The 14,141-nt window shown below is 46.1% G+C and overlaps 1 protein-coding gene across 4 annotated transcripts in view; it reads left to right on the top strand.

Annotated features, from left to right (window-relative positions):
• Positions 1-14,141, top strand: part of CACNA2D4 (calcium voltage-gated channel auxiliary subunit alpha2delta 4) — a 128,118-nt gene that overhangs the window by 25,346 nt on the left and 88,631 nt on the right. For all 4 annotated transcript variants that reach the window (XM_054239178.2, XM_078338418.1, XM_054239177.2 and 1 more), the window contains exons 7-13: positions 8,544-8,604; positions 9,244-9,394; positions 9,577-9,651; positions 10,539-10,628; positions 12,058-12,171; positions 12,618-12,696; positions 13,890-14,023. In XM_054239178.2, the coding sequence (XP_054095153.2) occupies positions 8,544-8,604; positions 9,244-9,394; positions 9,577-9,651; positions 10,539-10,628; positions 12,058-12,171; positions 12,618-12,696; positions 13,890-14,023 (704 nt within the window). The remainder of the gene's footprint in view (positions 1-8,543; positions 8,605-9,243; positions 9,395-9,576; positions 9,652-10,538; positions 10,629-12,057; positions 12,172-12,617; positions 12,697-13,889; positions 14,024-14,141) is intronic.

Here is a 14,141-nt window from a genome sequence, read left to right as displayed (position 1 = left end):
GTTTTTGTAAATCATGAGAGATAGAAATCCAGTTTTATTCTTGTGCATATGGAAATCCAATTTTCCCAGCACCATTTATTGAACAAGTTATTCTTTTCTTGTTGTATGTTCTTGGTGCCTTTGTTGAAAATTAGCTGGCTTAAGGCCAGGCATGGTGGCTCACACTTGTAATCGTTATCACTTTAGGAAATCAAGGTTGATCACGTGAGGCCATGAGTTTGAGGCCAGCCTGGGCAACATAGTGAGACCCTGATCTATACAAAAAAAGTTAAAAATTTAGCCAGGTGTGGTGGTGCATGGCTATAGTCTTAGCTATTTGGAAGGCTGAGGTGGGAGGATTGCTTGAATCTAAGAGTTCAAGACTGCAGTGAGCCGCAATCATGCCACTGCACTCCAGCCTGGGTGGCAGAGCAAGATCCTGCCTCTAAAAACTAATTAATTAATTTTTTAATAAAAATTAGCTGGCTGTAAATATATGGATTTATTTCTGGGTTCTCTATTCCATCCATTGGTTTATGTGTCTGTTTTTATACCAATATCATGCTGCTCAGGTTACTATAACCTTATAACATATTTTGAAATCAGTTAGTGTGATGCTTCCAGCATCGCTTTGTGGTTTTGTTTATACTTTTGTTTTTACTCAGAATTGCTTTAGTTATTCCAGCTTTTTTTTTTTTTGGTTCCATATGAATTTTAGGATTTTTTCTACTTCTGTGAAAAATGGCATTGGTATATTGATAATTATTGTGTTAAATCTGTAGATTGCTTTGGACAGTATGGTCATTTTAATGATATTAATTCTCCCAGTCCATAAACATGTCTTTTCATTTGTGTCCTCTTCAATTTTTTTTTTCCATCAGTTTTGTAGCTTTCCTTATGTGGGTCTTTCACCTCCTTGGTTAAATTTATTTCTAGGTACTTTTTTGGTAGTTACTGTAAATGAGATTACCTTCTTAATTTCTGTCTCAGGTAGTTCGTTATTAGTGTATAGAAACACTACTGAGTTTAATATGTTGATGTTTTTATCCTGAAACTGTACTAAATGCATTGATCAGATCTAAGGGTTTATTGGTTGTGTCTTTAGGAGTTCCTGGATATAAGATTATGTCATCTGCAAAGAAAGATAGTTTGACTTCCTCTTTTCCAATGTGGATGCTTTTTGTTTCTTTCTCTTGCCTATTGCTCTAGCTAGGATTTCCAATACTATGTAAATAGGAGGGATGAAAGTGGGCATCTTGGTTTTGTTACAGTTCTCAAAGGAAAGGCTTTTGGCTTTCCCCATTCAGTATGATGTTACCTGGGGGTTTGTCATATACAGCCTTTATTATGTTGAGGTATTTTCCTTCTATGCCTAGTTTGCTGCAAGTTTCTAATCATAAAGTAATGCCGAATTTTATCAAGTGCTTTTTCTTCATGAAGATGATCATATGGTTATCTTTAATTCTTTTGGTGTGATGTATCACTTTTATTGATCTGTGTATGTTGAACCATCCTTGCATCCCTGGTAATCCATGATCCCACTTGATCATGGCATATTATCTTTTTGATGTGCTGTTGGATTTGGCTTGCTAGTATTTTGTTGAGTTTTTTTGCATCTATGGTCATCAGAGATATTGGCCTGTAGTTTTCTTTTGTTGTTATTCTATCTTTACCTGGTTTTGATATCAGAGTAATGCTGGCATCACAGAATGAGTTAGGGAGAATTCCATCCTCTCCAATACTTTGGAATAACTTGAGGAGAATTGGTGTTAGTTATTTGAAAGCTCGATTACAATTTGACAGTGAGTCTATCTGGTCCTAGACTTTCCTTTGTTGGGAGGCTTTCCTATCTGGTCGTAGACTTTCCTTTTGATTACTGTTGCAATTTCATTATGTATTATTGGTCTGTTCAGGTTATCTATTTATTCCAATTCAATCTTAGTAGCTTGTATGTGTCCAGGAATTTATCCATTTCCCTAGGTTTCCAGTTTGTCATAACGTATAGTTGCTCATAATGGTCTCTAATGATCTTTTTATTTCTGTGGTATTCATTGTAATGTATCCTTTTTCGTTTCTAATTTTGTTCATTTGGGTCCTCTCTCTTTGGGGTTCTTGGTTAATCTAGCTAGCAGTTTACTGATTTTATCTTTTTAAAAAAATCAGCTTTTCCTTTTGTTCATCCTTGGTATTATTTTAGTCTCTGTTTTGTTTGTTTCAGTTCTGGTATTTATTATTTTTTTCCATTCACTAATTTTAGGTTTGGTTTGTTCTCACTTTTATATTTCCTTGAGGTGCATTATTAAAATATTTCTTTGAAATCTTTCTACTTTTTGATGTAAGCACTTATTGCTACAAACTCTCCTCTTTATACTGCTTTTACTGTATCCCATAAGTTTTGGTATATTATATTTCAATTTTCATTTGTTTCAAGTAATTTTTAAATTTCCTCCTTAATTTTTTCCTTGACCCATTGGTCATTCAGAAGCATGTTGCTTAATTTTCATGTATTTGAATAGTTTCTAAAATTTCTCTAGTTATTGATTTCTAGTTTTATTCTATTGTAGTCTGACAAGATACTGAAAATTGTTTCAATTATTTTAAATTTACTGAGGCTTGTTTTATGTCCTAAAATATGGTCTGTCCTGGAGAATGTTTCATGAACTGGTGAGAATAATGTTCATTCTGTGGTTGTCAGATAAAATGTTCTGTAAATGCCTGCTAGGTCCATTTAGTCAAATGTGCAGTTTAAATTCAATTTTTTGTTAATTTAAAAGGGAAGGAAATTTTGTCACAGGCTACAATATGGATGAACCTTAAGGACATTCTACTAATCAAATTAAGCCAGTCATAAAATGACAAATACTATATGGTTCCACTTGTATAAAGTACCTAGAGTAGTCAAATTCACAGAGACAAGCAGGTGCCTATCATCTATTATGATGTACACAATGCTGAGAGTGAGTTGCTGACATTACAACTATTATTGTATTGGAGTCTATCTCTCCCTTTAGATCTAATAATATTTGCCACATATATCTGGGTGTTCCAGTGTTGGGTGCATATATATTTAGAATTGTTATATACTCTTGCTAATTTGATCCCTTTGTCATTATATAATGACCTTCTTCATCTCTTTTTTCTAGATCTGTTTTTGACTTTAAGTTTGTTTTATCTGATATAAGTATAGCTACTCTGTTTGCTGTTGGTTTCTGTTTGCATGGAATATATTTTTTCTTCCCTTTCACTCTGTATATGTCTTTACAGGTGAGATAAGTTTCTTGTAGGCAGCATATAGTTGGTTCATATTTTTTTAAACCACTCAGCCAGTCTATACCTTTTAAATGGAAAGTTTAATCTACTTACATTCAAGGTTATTATCAATATGTGAGAGCTATTCCTGTCATTGTATTAATTGATTTCTGGCTATTTTGGATATTCTTTGTTCCTTTCTTTTTCTCTTATTGTTTATCATTGTGGTTTGGTAGTTTTCTGTAGTGGTAATATTTGAGTCCTTTCTCTTCTTTATTTGTGTTTGCTCTGCCGGTGAATTTTATACTTTCATGTGTTTTCATGATGGTAAATGTTGTCCTTTCTTTTTCAGGACAATTCAAGAATTTCTTGTAGAGCAGGTCTAGTGGTGACTAATTCCCTCAGCTTTTGCTTATCTGGGAAATACTTTACTTCTCTTTTGCTTATAAGGGATAATTTTGCTGGGTATAGTATCCTTGACTAGCAGGTTTTTTTTCCTTTTCCCATAAATTTAAATATATCATCTCACTTTCTCCTGACCTGTAAGGTTTCTGCTGAGAAATCCACTGCTAGTCTCATGGAAGTTCTCTTGTAAGTAACTAGACAATTTTCCCTTGCTGTTTTTAGAATTCTCTCTTTGTCCTTAACTTTTTACAGTTTGACTACAATGTACTGTGAAGAAGAACTTTTAAAATTATATCTGTTGGGAGATCTATGAGGTTCCTGTATCTTGATGTTGTAATTTCTTGCTAGGCTTGGAAAGTTTCCAGCTAGTATTTTGTTAAATAGGTTTTCTATCCTTTTTGTTTCTTTTTGACTTATGGGACACCAAAAATGTGAATATTTGGCCTCTTAATGATGTCACATATGTCACATAGGCTTTGTACATTCTTTTTTGAAAAAAATTTTTTGTCTGACTATTTCCAAATACCTATCTTCAAGTTCTGAAATTATTTCTTCTACTTGATCTAGTCTATTGTTAATGTTTACAAATGTATTTTGTATTTCATTTAATAAATTCTTCGGTTTCAGAATTTCTGTTTGGTTCTTTGTAATTTTATCTATCTTCTTAGTAAATTTCTCATTCACATCCTGAGGTCTTTTTTTATTCCTTTGCATTGCTTTTCTGTATTCTCTTGTATCTCACTGAGCTTCTTTAATATTATTTTGAATTCATTTGTGGTATTTTATAAGTTTCTTTTTGATTGTAATCTGTTGCTGAAGAATTATTGTGTTCCTTGGGGGTGTCAACTTTTCTTTCTTTTTCATATTTCTTGTGTTCTTACATTGATATCTGTGCATCTGGTGTAATAGTTGCATCTTCCCATTTAAAAAATTTGCTTTTATATGGGAGGACTTTTTCCTAAAGCTATTATATCTATGGTGTTGGTTGGGTAGGACATTTTGACTTTGATCCTTGATGCATGCAGTAGTGCAGTCTCCATATGATTCCTTTGGCTATAAACAGCATCTGCGGTATCTGTGATTTCCTCAGTGGCTTAGGGTGCTATTGTTAGTGGAGGCTATGGTGAAGTTTTTCTGGGGACAAGGATGCCAGGTGATCCTGTCCTTCGGCCTCAGTGGTGGCAGTGGGCTGAGCATGCATGTCCTTAGGTCCCAGGGAGGTGTATACTGGCACTGGTGTTAGTGGTCCAGATAGGTCAATTCTTGGGACTCCAGGTGACTTGTTCAGGTGACAGTAGTGGTAGTGGTGGACAGGATTTCAGGGCCCAGAGAAGTGGGTGTGGCAAGGGTGACAGCAGAAGAAGTGGTGGGGAAACCCTCTGCCTCCTAAGTGGTCTGTGCTGCTTTTGGCAGTGGCTGCAATGAGCTTGGCAGTTCATTCCCCTGGCCTGCAGGTGGCATGTAAGGGTGGGTGCTACCTGTGGTGGTAGCAAGAGGTTGAGTGGCTCTGAACTCAGGACCCTGGGAGAAGTTCTCAGGTGCCAATGGTGATGGAGTGGGCTGGGCTCTTCTCTGGCCCCAGACAAGGTACTGGCACTGGGTGGGGGGAACACAGAGCCAGGTCAGGTGGACCTGTCCCCAAGCCCTCTGCTGGCATATGCAGACACTGGCTGTGGTAGGCAAGTGTGGGGTGATCCCTTGGCCCCTGGTGGAATGCTCAGATTGGGACAGCAGTGGCTGTGCTGCAGCCACACTATTAAGGAGGGTGAGGTTGCTTTCAGTGGCAGCAGCCAGATGTAGGCGGCTAGGGAGTGCTTGCTTCACTTGTGTTTCAGCCCTGTTGCCAGCAGCCCACAGTGCAATGGCTGCACATAGGGGATTTTGTCTTCAGGGTGCATAAAAATTTGTTGTGGTTTCACTGCCTAGGGCAGTGGGGTTATTGCCAATAGCTTACACTTCAGCCCCGGTGGCAGCATCCAGCCATGGCGGTGGCTGTGGGAAGGAAATGTCAGTGGGTTTCCAGGGATATGAAGATGAAGAAGCTGTTGGGCGCCCAGGCAGGATGCAGTCTGGGCTCTGAAAATCGTGCTGTGTTGCAGCTGCTTAGGGATCTGGGGGTGTGTGGGATCCAGTGTGAGCTTCCTCTCTGGAGCAATGCCCTCACCCAGGCTACAGGAAGCTCTCCCTGTCAGTCTTAAGGCCTACTATAGTCTAGAGGCCCTCCCATGGCTAGGATTGCAGGAGTCCATGGAGAGAATGTAGACTTCTGGGGGTCTCTGACTTACCCTTTCATTGCACTGAGGAGCCTGGACAGGCTCCCAGCCAGTCCTGGCCAAGCAGGGTGCCTTGCTTCCATCTACTCCCTTGATTTAGGTGTTTCCTGTCACTTCTCTGTTGAATTCCAGTCTTCGCTCTTGGATGATCTATTCAAAGTGTGATTATCTACCTGCTATTTTTGTTCTTCTTTGTGGAGGAGGAAAGCACCAGATGCCTCTAGTCAGCCATCTTGAAGCCTATTATCTTAGTTTTAAAATTTTTACTTGTCCTGGCATTTTTATATTTGCTTCTTCTCCTTTTTTCCTTTTGAAATGATTAACATTTAAAAAATAAATTTCCCCAATATTACCTTTTTCTTTCTAGCAGTTTAGAATTTGTCCCCCTGTTTTTAATCTTTCAGTAATTACCCTGAAATCTTATCAGGCATATTGAGCACAACAACATTTTAAAATTAAGTTGAGAACCTGGCTTGCACCTATAGTTCCAGCTACTTGGGAGGCTGAGGCAGGAGGATTCCCTGCCCAGGAGTTCAGGACCATCCTGGGCAATATAGCAAGATCCCATCTCTAAAAATAAAAAATTAAAATTAAATAACATTTTTGCTCTCCTCTCAGTCAACAAAGGCCGTTAGAGCATTTGTGCTTCCATCTCTTTCTTCTAAACATTCATTCTATTGTCAATATTTCAAATTTTTCATACCCACAAATCAGACACACAAGTGCTGTTATTTGATATAAGCATTGCTTACTTGGAATTAATGACCTACTTGCCATTTTATTTGTTCACCATTTCTTCAGGAATGTCAAGATGTCATTACAGGATCATTCTCCTTCTTAAAGTAAATCCTCCAGAAGTTCCTTACAGCGGAGCCCTCAGTATAAGCTGCTTTCGCTGGTGTTTATCTACAAATGTTTCCTTTTATCCTCATTCTTGAATGCTAGTTTTGCTGACAATGCAATTCTAAATTAATAATTCATTTCTCTACATCTTAAAACTGTTTATCCACTGTCTTCTGGCTTCTATTGATGTTGGGAAGACCCCGGCTGCCTTCACGGTATTTGTCTACTTATTTATTTGCTTTGCAGTTCTGCAGTTCCACTACTGTGTGTCTGTATGTGGATATCTTTTTATTCATCCTGTTTAGGATACACCGTGCTTCCTGGATCTGTGGAGTTGCAGTTTTTATCAGTTCTAGAATATTTGCCAGTATCGTCTCTTTCACTATCACCTTTCTTCCATGCTCTCCCCTTTCTCTTTCTGTGACTCAGGTCAGATGTATATTAGACCTTCTCATTCCAGCCTCTAGATACATCCACAAATGTGTGCATTTTCTTTTTACCTGTGTATCATGCACTATCCATTTAATTTATTTTTTCAACCTGAAAATTTTTTCACCTCTGAAAGTTTCATATTTGCAAGACTGTTTCTTCCTTCCTGATTATTTCTTATATATTCTTTGTATTGTGTGTTCTGCTCATACATACCTAGTTTGTGTTTGGTATTTGGCCATTCCAACACCTGTAATTCCTGAGAAGCCAAATCCAGCTCTTGAGGCAGCTCTTGAGTCTGCTGCGTCCTACTAACGGGTCTGCTCCGTATGTATTTGGCTATCTTTGCTTGTGAGGGCATGCTGCTTGTCAGGTTGGAACTCCAGTGGACCTGGGTTGGGAATCCACAAGAAAATTTGCTTCTGTTTCTGCTTGGACTTGAGGGTACCCTCGTCCACGACCTCCAAAGTCCTCTTTCAAGATTTTGGTCAAGAGCCAATAACCTCAGACTCAGCTTCTCCCCCTCATTGCTGTTCTAAGGATCAAATTCCCCACGACCATGCTGCTATAAGAATGTGGCCTCAGGAAAGCCCACCTCCCATGGCTGCCTGCAAGACTAGGTGGTACTCAGACTGGTGGTACTCAAGCTCCCATCACACCACACTGCCACAGCTCTGCTTCCCACCTTCAAGGCTTTGGCTGCTGGCTGACCTCACACATACACCTCACTCCTGGGGCTCTGTTCTCATTTGTTTGGTTTTGAGAGCATGGTCTCTGAAAACCTCTCCTACCTTTGAGAGGCCAGCAGTCCCTCAAAGGGTGCATGTCATCCGAAATCTAACCACTGTGGAGTAGGAAGGGCCCTTGGAGCTTCTAGACATTTACGATACTTCCACCATCATTTTTTTTCTATCCAAATCACAACATATTACAGTTTCACCTGTTATTTTTAATCTTCTTGTTTTAAACCCACTATTCCCAATTATAAAGTCTTGTAAATCGAGATTCTATTGTGGATCATGTCAGTGTTCTCTGGATGGTAATGGATGTTTAAGTCACACCTCTCCAAAATTTCCCCTTCCACTAGTTGATATGAGGCTTCATCTCACAAATGAGTTCGAGGTACCACCTATGTGGACCTACCTTTGAAATTACTCCCAGCTCTGCATCTGGGCAGTTTGGCTGGTAGATGTTTCCTTGTCACCTGTCTCAGTTTACAGGGCATGTCCCATTGATCCCCACTCTGCTCCGTGGGTCCAAAGCTGTTCTGTCCTGGGGATCATGGCCATCCTGCAGATCCACAGCCAGCCGGGATCTGGGGCAGCCTCATCAAGCTAGTAAAAGAACCGGTCTTCATTCCCCCAGGTATAAAATGGACCCCTGATGAGAATGGAGTCGTTACCTTCGACTGCCGAAACCGTGGCTGGTAAGAGCCCATGGGGCAGAGGTCTGCAGCCCGGGCATTTATCTCTAGCTTTTGGGTTTTGCCTCATCCTCCTCCACTCCCGCCCCCTCCTCCATCACCACTCAAGGGCCTTGGGTGTGTAGAACCCTAACCCAACACAAGAGCAGGAAGAGTGCCAGTTACAGTCCTCCCTTCCCTCCACAGCTGCTTTTCTCCAGGACCAATCACATTGGTCTTTCCCAACCTAAACCTCCTTCCAGGATGCTGAGCTGTCTCCACATCGACCCTTTGTTAGGCCCTACTCTCCTTGAACGCCCTATTTTTGACAAGTTTGTAACAGAATCCGAAGCCCAGCTCTCTGCCTTTCTGCTGCCAGCCCCTCAGGGACCCTGGCTGGTCTAAATCAAAAGTGACAAGGGTTACCTCCAGGGCTTGACTTGGCCCATTAGGTGGGCACATTCCCAACCACCGCCAGCCCAGATGGCTTCAGAACTGTCTAGTGTTTATGAAACATGTAAAACCTGGGATGGATGGGTTGCCCTGAACTTTGGGTGGGCTTGAGCCAGCATCAGAATAGAAGTAACTGCAGACACCTTGGTCAGGTACTGGTTCTGGCCTTGGTTTTCCCATCTTGGGCCTGTCCCTTTCTTTCTTCTGCAGGTACATTCAAGCTGCTACTTCTCCCAAGGACATAGTGATTTTGGTGGACGTGAGTGGCAGCATGAAGGGGCTGAGGATGACTATTGCCAAGCACACCATCACCACCATCCTGGACACCCTGGGGGAGAATGATTTTGTTAATATCATTGCGGTAAATGTGCCTCCCTGTTCTAGAATAGCTCTTACTTGCTCTAGAAATCATACACAGGTGCCAAGGTGACCCACCACCCCTGACCATCCTGTGACCTGTGTGAGCATCTTTGCTGGGCCTGGACTTTGCAAACTGACGCTGTTTATTCTCCCCTCATTCCCTTCGACTCACTGCAACTGCAGTACAATGACTACGTCCATTACATCGAGCCTTGCTTTAAAGGGATCCTCGTCCAGGCGGACCGAGACAATCGCGAGGTGAGTGTCCGCTGTGGCCTGGCACTTCCACAGGACGGTGGGCGGCTCCCTCTGTAGACTGTGTCTGTGGCTCCTTTTGCTTATTCCCATGGCACCCAGAATGAGAGCAGAGCACATTACCCATGGAAACGACCCAGGGAGCCGCCCTGTAAACACACTGCTACTTATCAGAGCAAACCATGAGCAGAGAGAGACCTCATATCAAAGGGAAGCTTGCTTATTCAGGACTTCTTTTTCATCCTGCGGATTATGTGAGACTCAGTTTCCCTTTTTGCCTCCCACGTGGACCTTTCTCTTATGTCGGTGTTCATGAGAGGTTTCCCTGCAAGGAGGACAAATTTAGAACCAGTGAGTGTTATCCTTTTCCCTGGTAAAAGACCTAGGAGGAGAGGACATGGCAATAATTTCTTAAAGGGGGCTTTTGCACATCACAGATTCCTTCCTCTGTGATGGGGGAATTGGGCTTTGAGTTCCTTTGAAGCCGGGCCTCTGCCCTGGGCTCTTCACAGCTTCTGCTGTGAAGTGCACACCCCTGGGTTGCGGGCTGCAGGCTGCGGGCTGTGGTCTGGGAGCCCAGGTTATTCTGCCGCCATCCCAGGACTGTTCCCCCACCTGCACTTAGCTTCACACTTGGCATTTCCTGCCAGTAATGACCACCGATTTGTACCAAGTCATTCACCCTCTCTCAGTTTATCTTGGGGGCATTTCAGAAACACCTCTTGTAGAGGACCAGTCTGTGAACTTAGATGCATCATGGAGACGCAGGCCCTGCAATCATGTCCTTGTGGATGGCGCTAAACAGCCTCCTAAACTAAACTAACACCAAACATGAAGCTCCCCTGGTGCATCAACGCCTTGATCCTCCTCTAACATCTCACCCATGACAGCATTTCAAACTGCTGGTGGAGGAGCTGGTGGTCAAAGGTGTGGGGGTCGTGGACCAAGCCCTGAGAGAAGCCTTCGAGATCCTGAAGCAGGTGCCTGCTGTAATAAGGCCTGGGAGGGGAGGACTTGGAGACAGGGGGCAGGTGGAGGAGGCAGGAGGCAGGTGGAAGAGGAAGGGGGAAGATGGAGGAGGCAAGGGGCAGGTGGAGGAGGCAGGGGCAGGTGGAGGAGGAAGGGGGCAGGTGAAAGAGGAAGGGGGCATGTGAAAGAGGAAGGGGGCAGGTGGAGGAGGAAGGGGGACGATGGAGGAGGCAAGGGGCAGGTGGAGGAGGAAGGGGGCAGGTGGAAGAGGAAGGGGACAGGTGGAGGAGGAAGTGGCAGGTGGAAGAGGAAGGGGGAAGGTGGAAGAGGAAGGGAGCAGGTGAAAGAGGAAGGGGGCAGGTGGAGGAGGAAGGGGACAGGTGGAGGAGGAAGGGGACAGGTGGAGGAGGAAGGGGACAGGTGGAGGAGGAAGGGGGCAGGTGGAAGAGGAAGGGGACAGGTGGAGGAGGAAGGGGGCAGGTGGAAGAGGAAGGGGGCAGGTGGAAGAGGAAGGGAGCAGGTGGAGGAGGAAGGGGACAGGTGGAGGAGGAAGGGGACAGGTGGAGGAGGAAGGGGGCAGGTGGAAGAGGAAGGGGGCAGGTGGAGGAGGAAGGGGACAGGTGGAGGAGGAAGGAGGCAGGTGGAAGAGGAAGGGGGCAGGTAGAGGAGGAAGGGGGCAGGTGGAAGAGGAAGGGGGCAGGTGGAAGAGGAATGGGGAAGGTGGAGGAGGCAGGGGGCAGGTGGAGGAGGAAGGGGGCAGGTGGAAGAGGAAGGGGGCAGGTGGAAGAGGAAGGGGACAGGTGGAGGAGGCAGGGGGCAGGTGGAGGAGGAAGTGGCAGGTGGAAGAGGAAGGGGGCAGGTGGAAGAGGAAGGGGGCAGGTGGAAGAGGAAGGGGGCAGGTGGAAGAGGAATGGGGCAGGTGGAGGAGGCAGGGGGCAGGTGGAGGAGAAGGGGGCAGGTGGAGGAGGAAGGGGGCAGGTGGAAGAGGAAGGGGGCAGGTGGAGGAGGCAGGGGGCAGGTGGAGGAGGCAGGGGACAGGTGGAGGAAGAAGGGGGCAGGTGGAAGAGAAAGGGGACAGGTGGAGGAGGAAGGGGGCAGGTGGAGGAGGCAGGGGGATGGTGGAGGAGGCAGGAGGCAGGTGGAGGAGGAAGTGGCAGGTAGAAGAGGAAAGGGGCAGGTGGAAGAGGAAGGGGGGCAGGTGGAAGAGGAAGGGGGCAGGTGGAAGAGGAAGGGGGACAGGTGGAAGAGGAAGGGGGCAGGTGGAGGAGGAAGGGGGCAGGTGGAGGAGGAAGGAGGCAGGTGGAAGAGGCAGGGGGCAGGTGAAGGAGGATGGAAGGGGGAAAGTGGAGGAGGAAGGAAGGAGGCAGGTGGAGGAGGAAGGGGGCAGGTGGAGGAGTCAGGCTTCGCCTGTGGTCATGGGCACGCCCTTTCCCTACACAGTTCCAAGAGGCCAAGCAAGGAAGCCTCTGCAACCAGGCCATCATGCTCATCAGTGATGGCGCCGTGGAGGACTACCAGCCTGTATTTGAGAAGTATAACTGGCCAGATTGCAAGGTGACCCTCCCACAGGGGTCCGGGGAGAGAAAGCGTCTCCTACTGCCATGGATAGGATCACCAACAGGGCCCCGAAAAGGATGGCCCCCATTCAAGTGTGCTTTCCTATTAGAGCCATTCTTGCCTTCAGATACGTTTTAATTGAGTGTTCCAAAATTATGGCAACCTGAGACACAGAGGCCTGATGTAGGAGGTTTGGGGCGTGGGACCAGAATATGGTGTGGGGACATCAGAGCTGCCGGGCTATAAACCTTAGCCTTGCACCTACCTGACAGCTCTCGCGGCCCTGGGAGAGCTGTGTTGCTGCCTGGGCCTAAGGGGGTGAAATGGAAGAACCTGAAGACTGAAAAGCACTTGGCCCAACATCTGAGACTCACATAAATGATGTTAACATTACTTATGGCCAGGAATTTGGCTGCTGAGGCCACCTGTGTCTTGTGCGTTAGGTCCGAGTTTTCACTTACCTCATTGGGAGAGAAGTGTCTTTTGCTGATGACATGAAGTGGATCGCATGCAACAACAAAGGTGAGTGCCAGGCCTGCAGGTGCCTTCCCAGTTGCACCTGAGCCCAGGGGACAGGGTTACCCAGCCCTGGAGGTGCTGAGCATGGGCTTCCCCGTGGGCCCCTAAGAGGAGCAGCGCTACGTCAAGAACAGAAGCCTCAGCCCCTCCTTCAGATTTGGAAAAAGCAAGGTGAGACAGTGTCAGCTCTGTCTCCATCCTGCCCCCATTCCTCTTTTGGCAAATTAAGCCATGGACTCTAGTTCTGCTCCCAGACAAAAAGCAGAGGGTCACTGTTTTCTTTGGAATAATGTTTTGTGTGTGAGTGGTCCTTATCTATCTCTGACCAGACATCATTGATTCAACAAAAATTCACTGAGCATCCACTCTGCACCTGGCACCGTTTCCAGGCACCAGGGGTCCAAGAGGGATCAGGATGGACTCAGGGTCAGTCTGCCTTTGGTATTGTCCAGCAGAGAGACATACGAGTAAGCCACCACCCGCGGTACAGCCTGAAATGTGCTGTGATGGTAGAGAGCCACAGCTGTTCAGGGTGCAGGGGGGCCATGGGAGAGGCACTCTCCAAGCCAGTGTTCCAGACAGAGGGAACAGCATGCTCAAAGGGCCTGAGACCTCCTGGGAGTAGAGAGCCACTGCATCTCACTGGCAAGGGGGATGAACTCGCTGGAAGGCCGGGGCCAGGAGAGCGGAGAGGCCATCCACAGCCTTCTGCGCCACCTGCCCTTTGGAGTGTCACCATGGCTCCAGGGAAGCGGCTGTGATACCCACCCCGCAATCCCAGCAAGGACAAGGACCAGAGGAAGGAGGGAGAGAGAGCCAGAAATCCCTGCCTCTGATTGGGTTCCTGAAGACAAACCTGAGAGTGATGAAGAATGCTTATGGGGTGCTTATGGGGTGCTCTCAGGAGATGCTTCTGCAAGGAAGTAGTGAAGGCAGGTGGGGAGAGGGTGAGGCCGACCCCCAGTGCCAGTGCACTGGGTCCTGCTGCTCCTTCGTGGAGCTCTTAGCCTCCCAGAGGCCTGCAGCTGCCCCTGGGTAAAGGATGCAACTGTGGGGAAGCAGCTCCCTGTGTCCCCGGCCAGTTTCCAGAGAGGACACGGCTGTGAGCCATCAGCAGCTGGGAAGGGCACAGGCCCTGGCAAGGGGTTCCCAGGGGAGCCCTGCCTTCCACACCCACATGGCCCTCTGCACCGCAGGCTACTACACGCAGATCTCAACGCTGGCGGACACCCAGGAGAATGTGATGGAATACCTGCACGTGCTCAGCCGTCCCATGGTCATCAACCACGACCACGACATCATCTGGACAGAGGCCTACATGGACAGCAAGGTGAGCCTGGCAGCAGCAGCTCCCAGCTGGAGAAGTCCACCCCAGAGTTACGGACCCCAGGGAGCAAGAAGGGACTTCCTGGGTCAGGAGAGGGGTGGGCCTAGCACCTCCTTAGGGA

This window comes from Callithrix jacchus, chromosome 9 (genome assembly GCF_049354715.1).
Source record: "Callithrix jacchus isolate 240 chromosome 9, calJac240_pri, whole genome shotgun sequence".
In the NCBI taxonomy this organism is placed as follows: domain Eukaryota; kingdom Metazoa; phylum Chordata; class Mammalia; order Primates; family Cebidae; genus Callithrix; species Callithrix jacchus.
The sequence above is the reverse complement of the archived record's forward strand: the minus strand, read 5'-3'. Positions and strand labels throughout refer to the sequence as shown.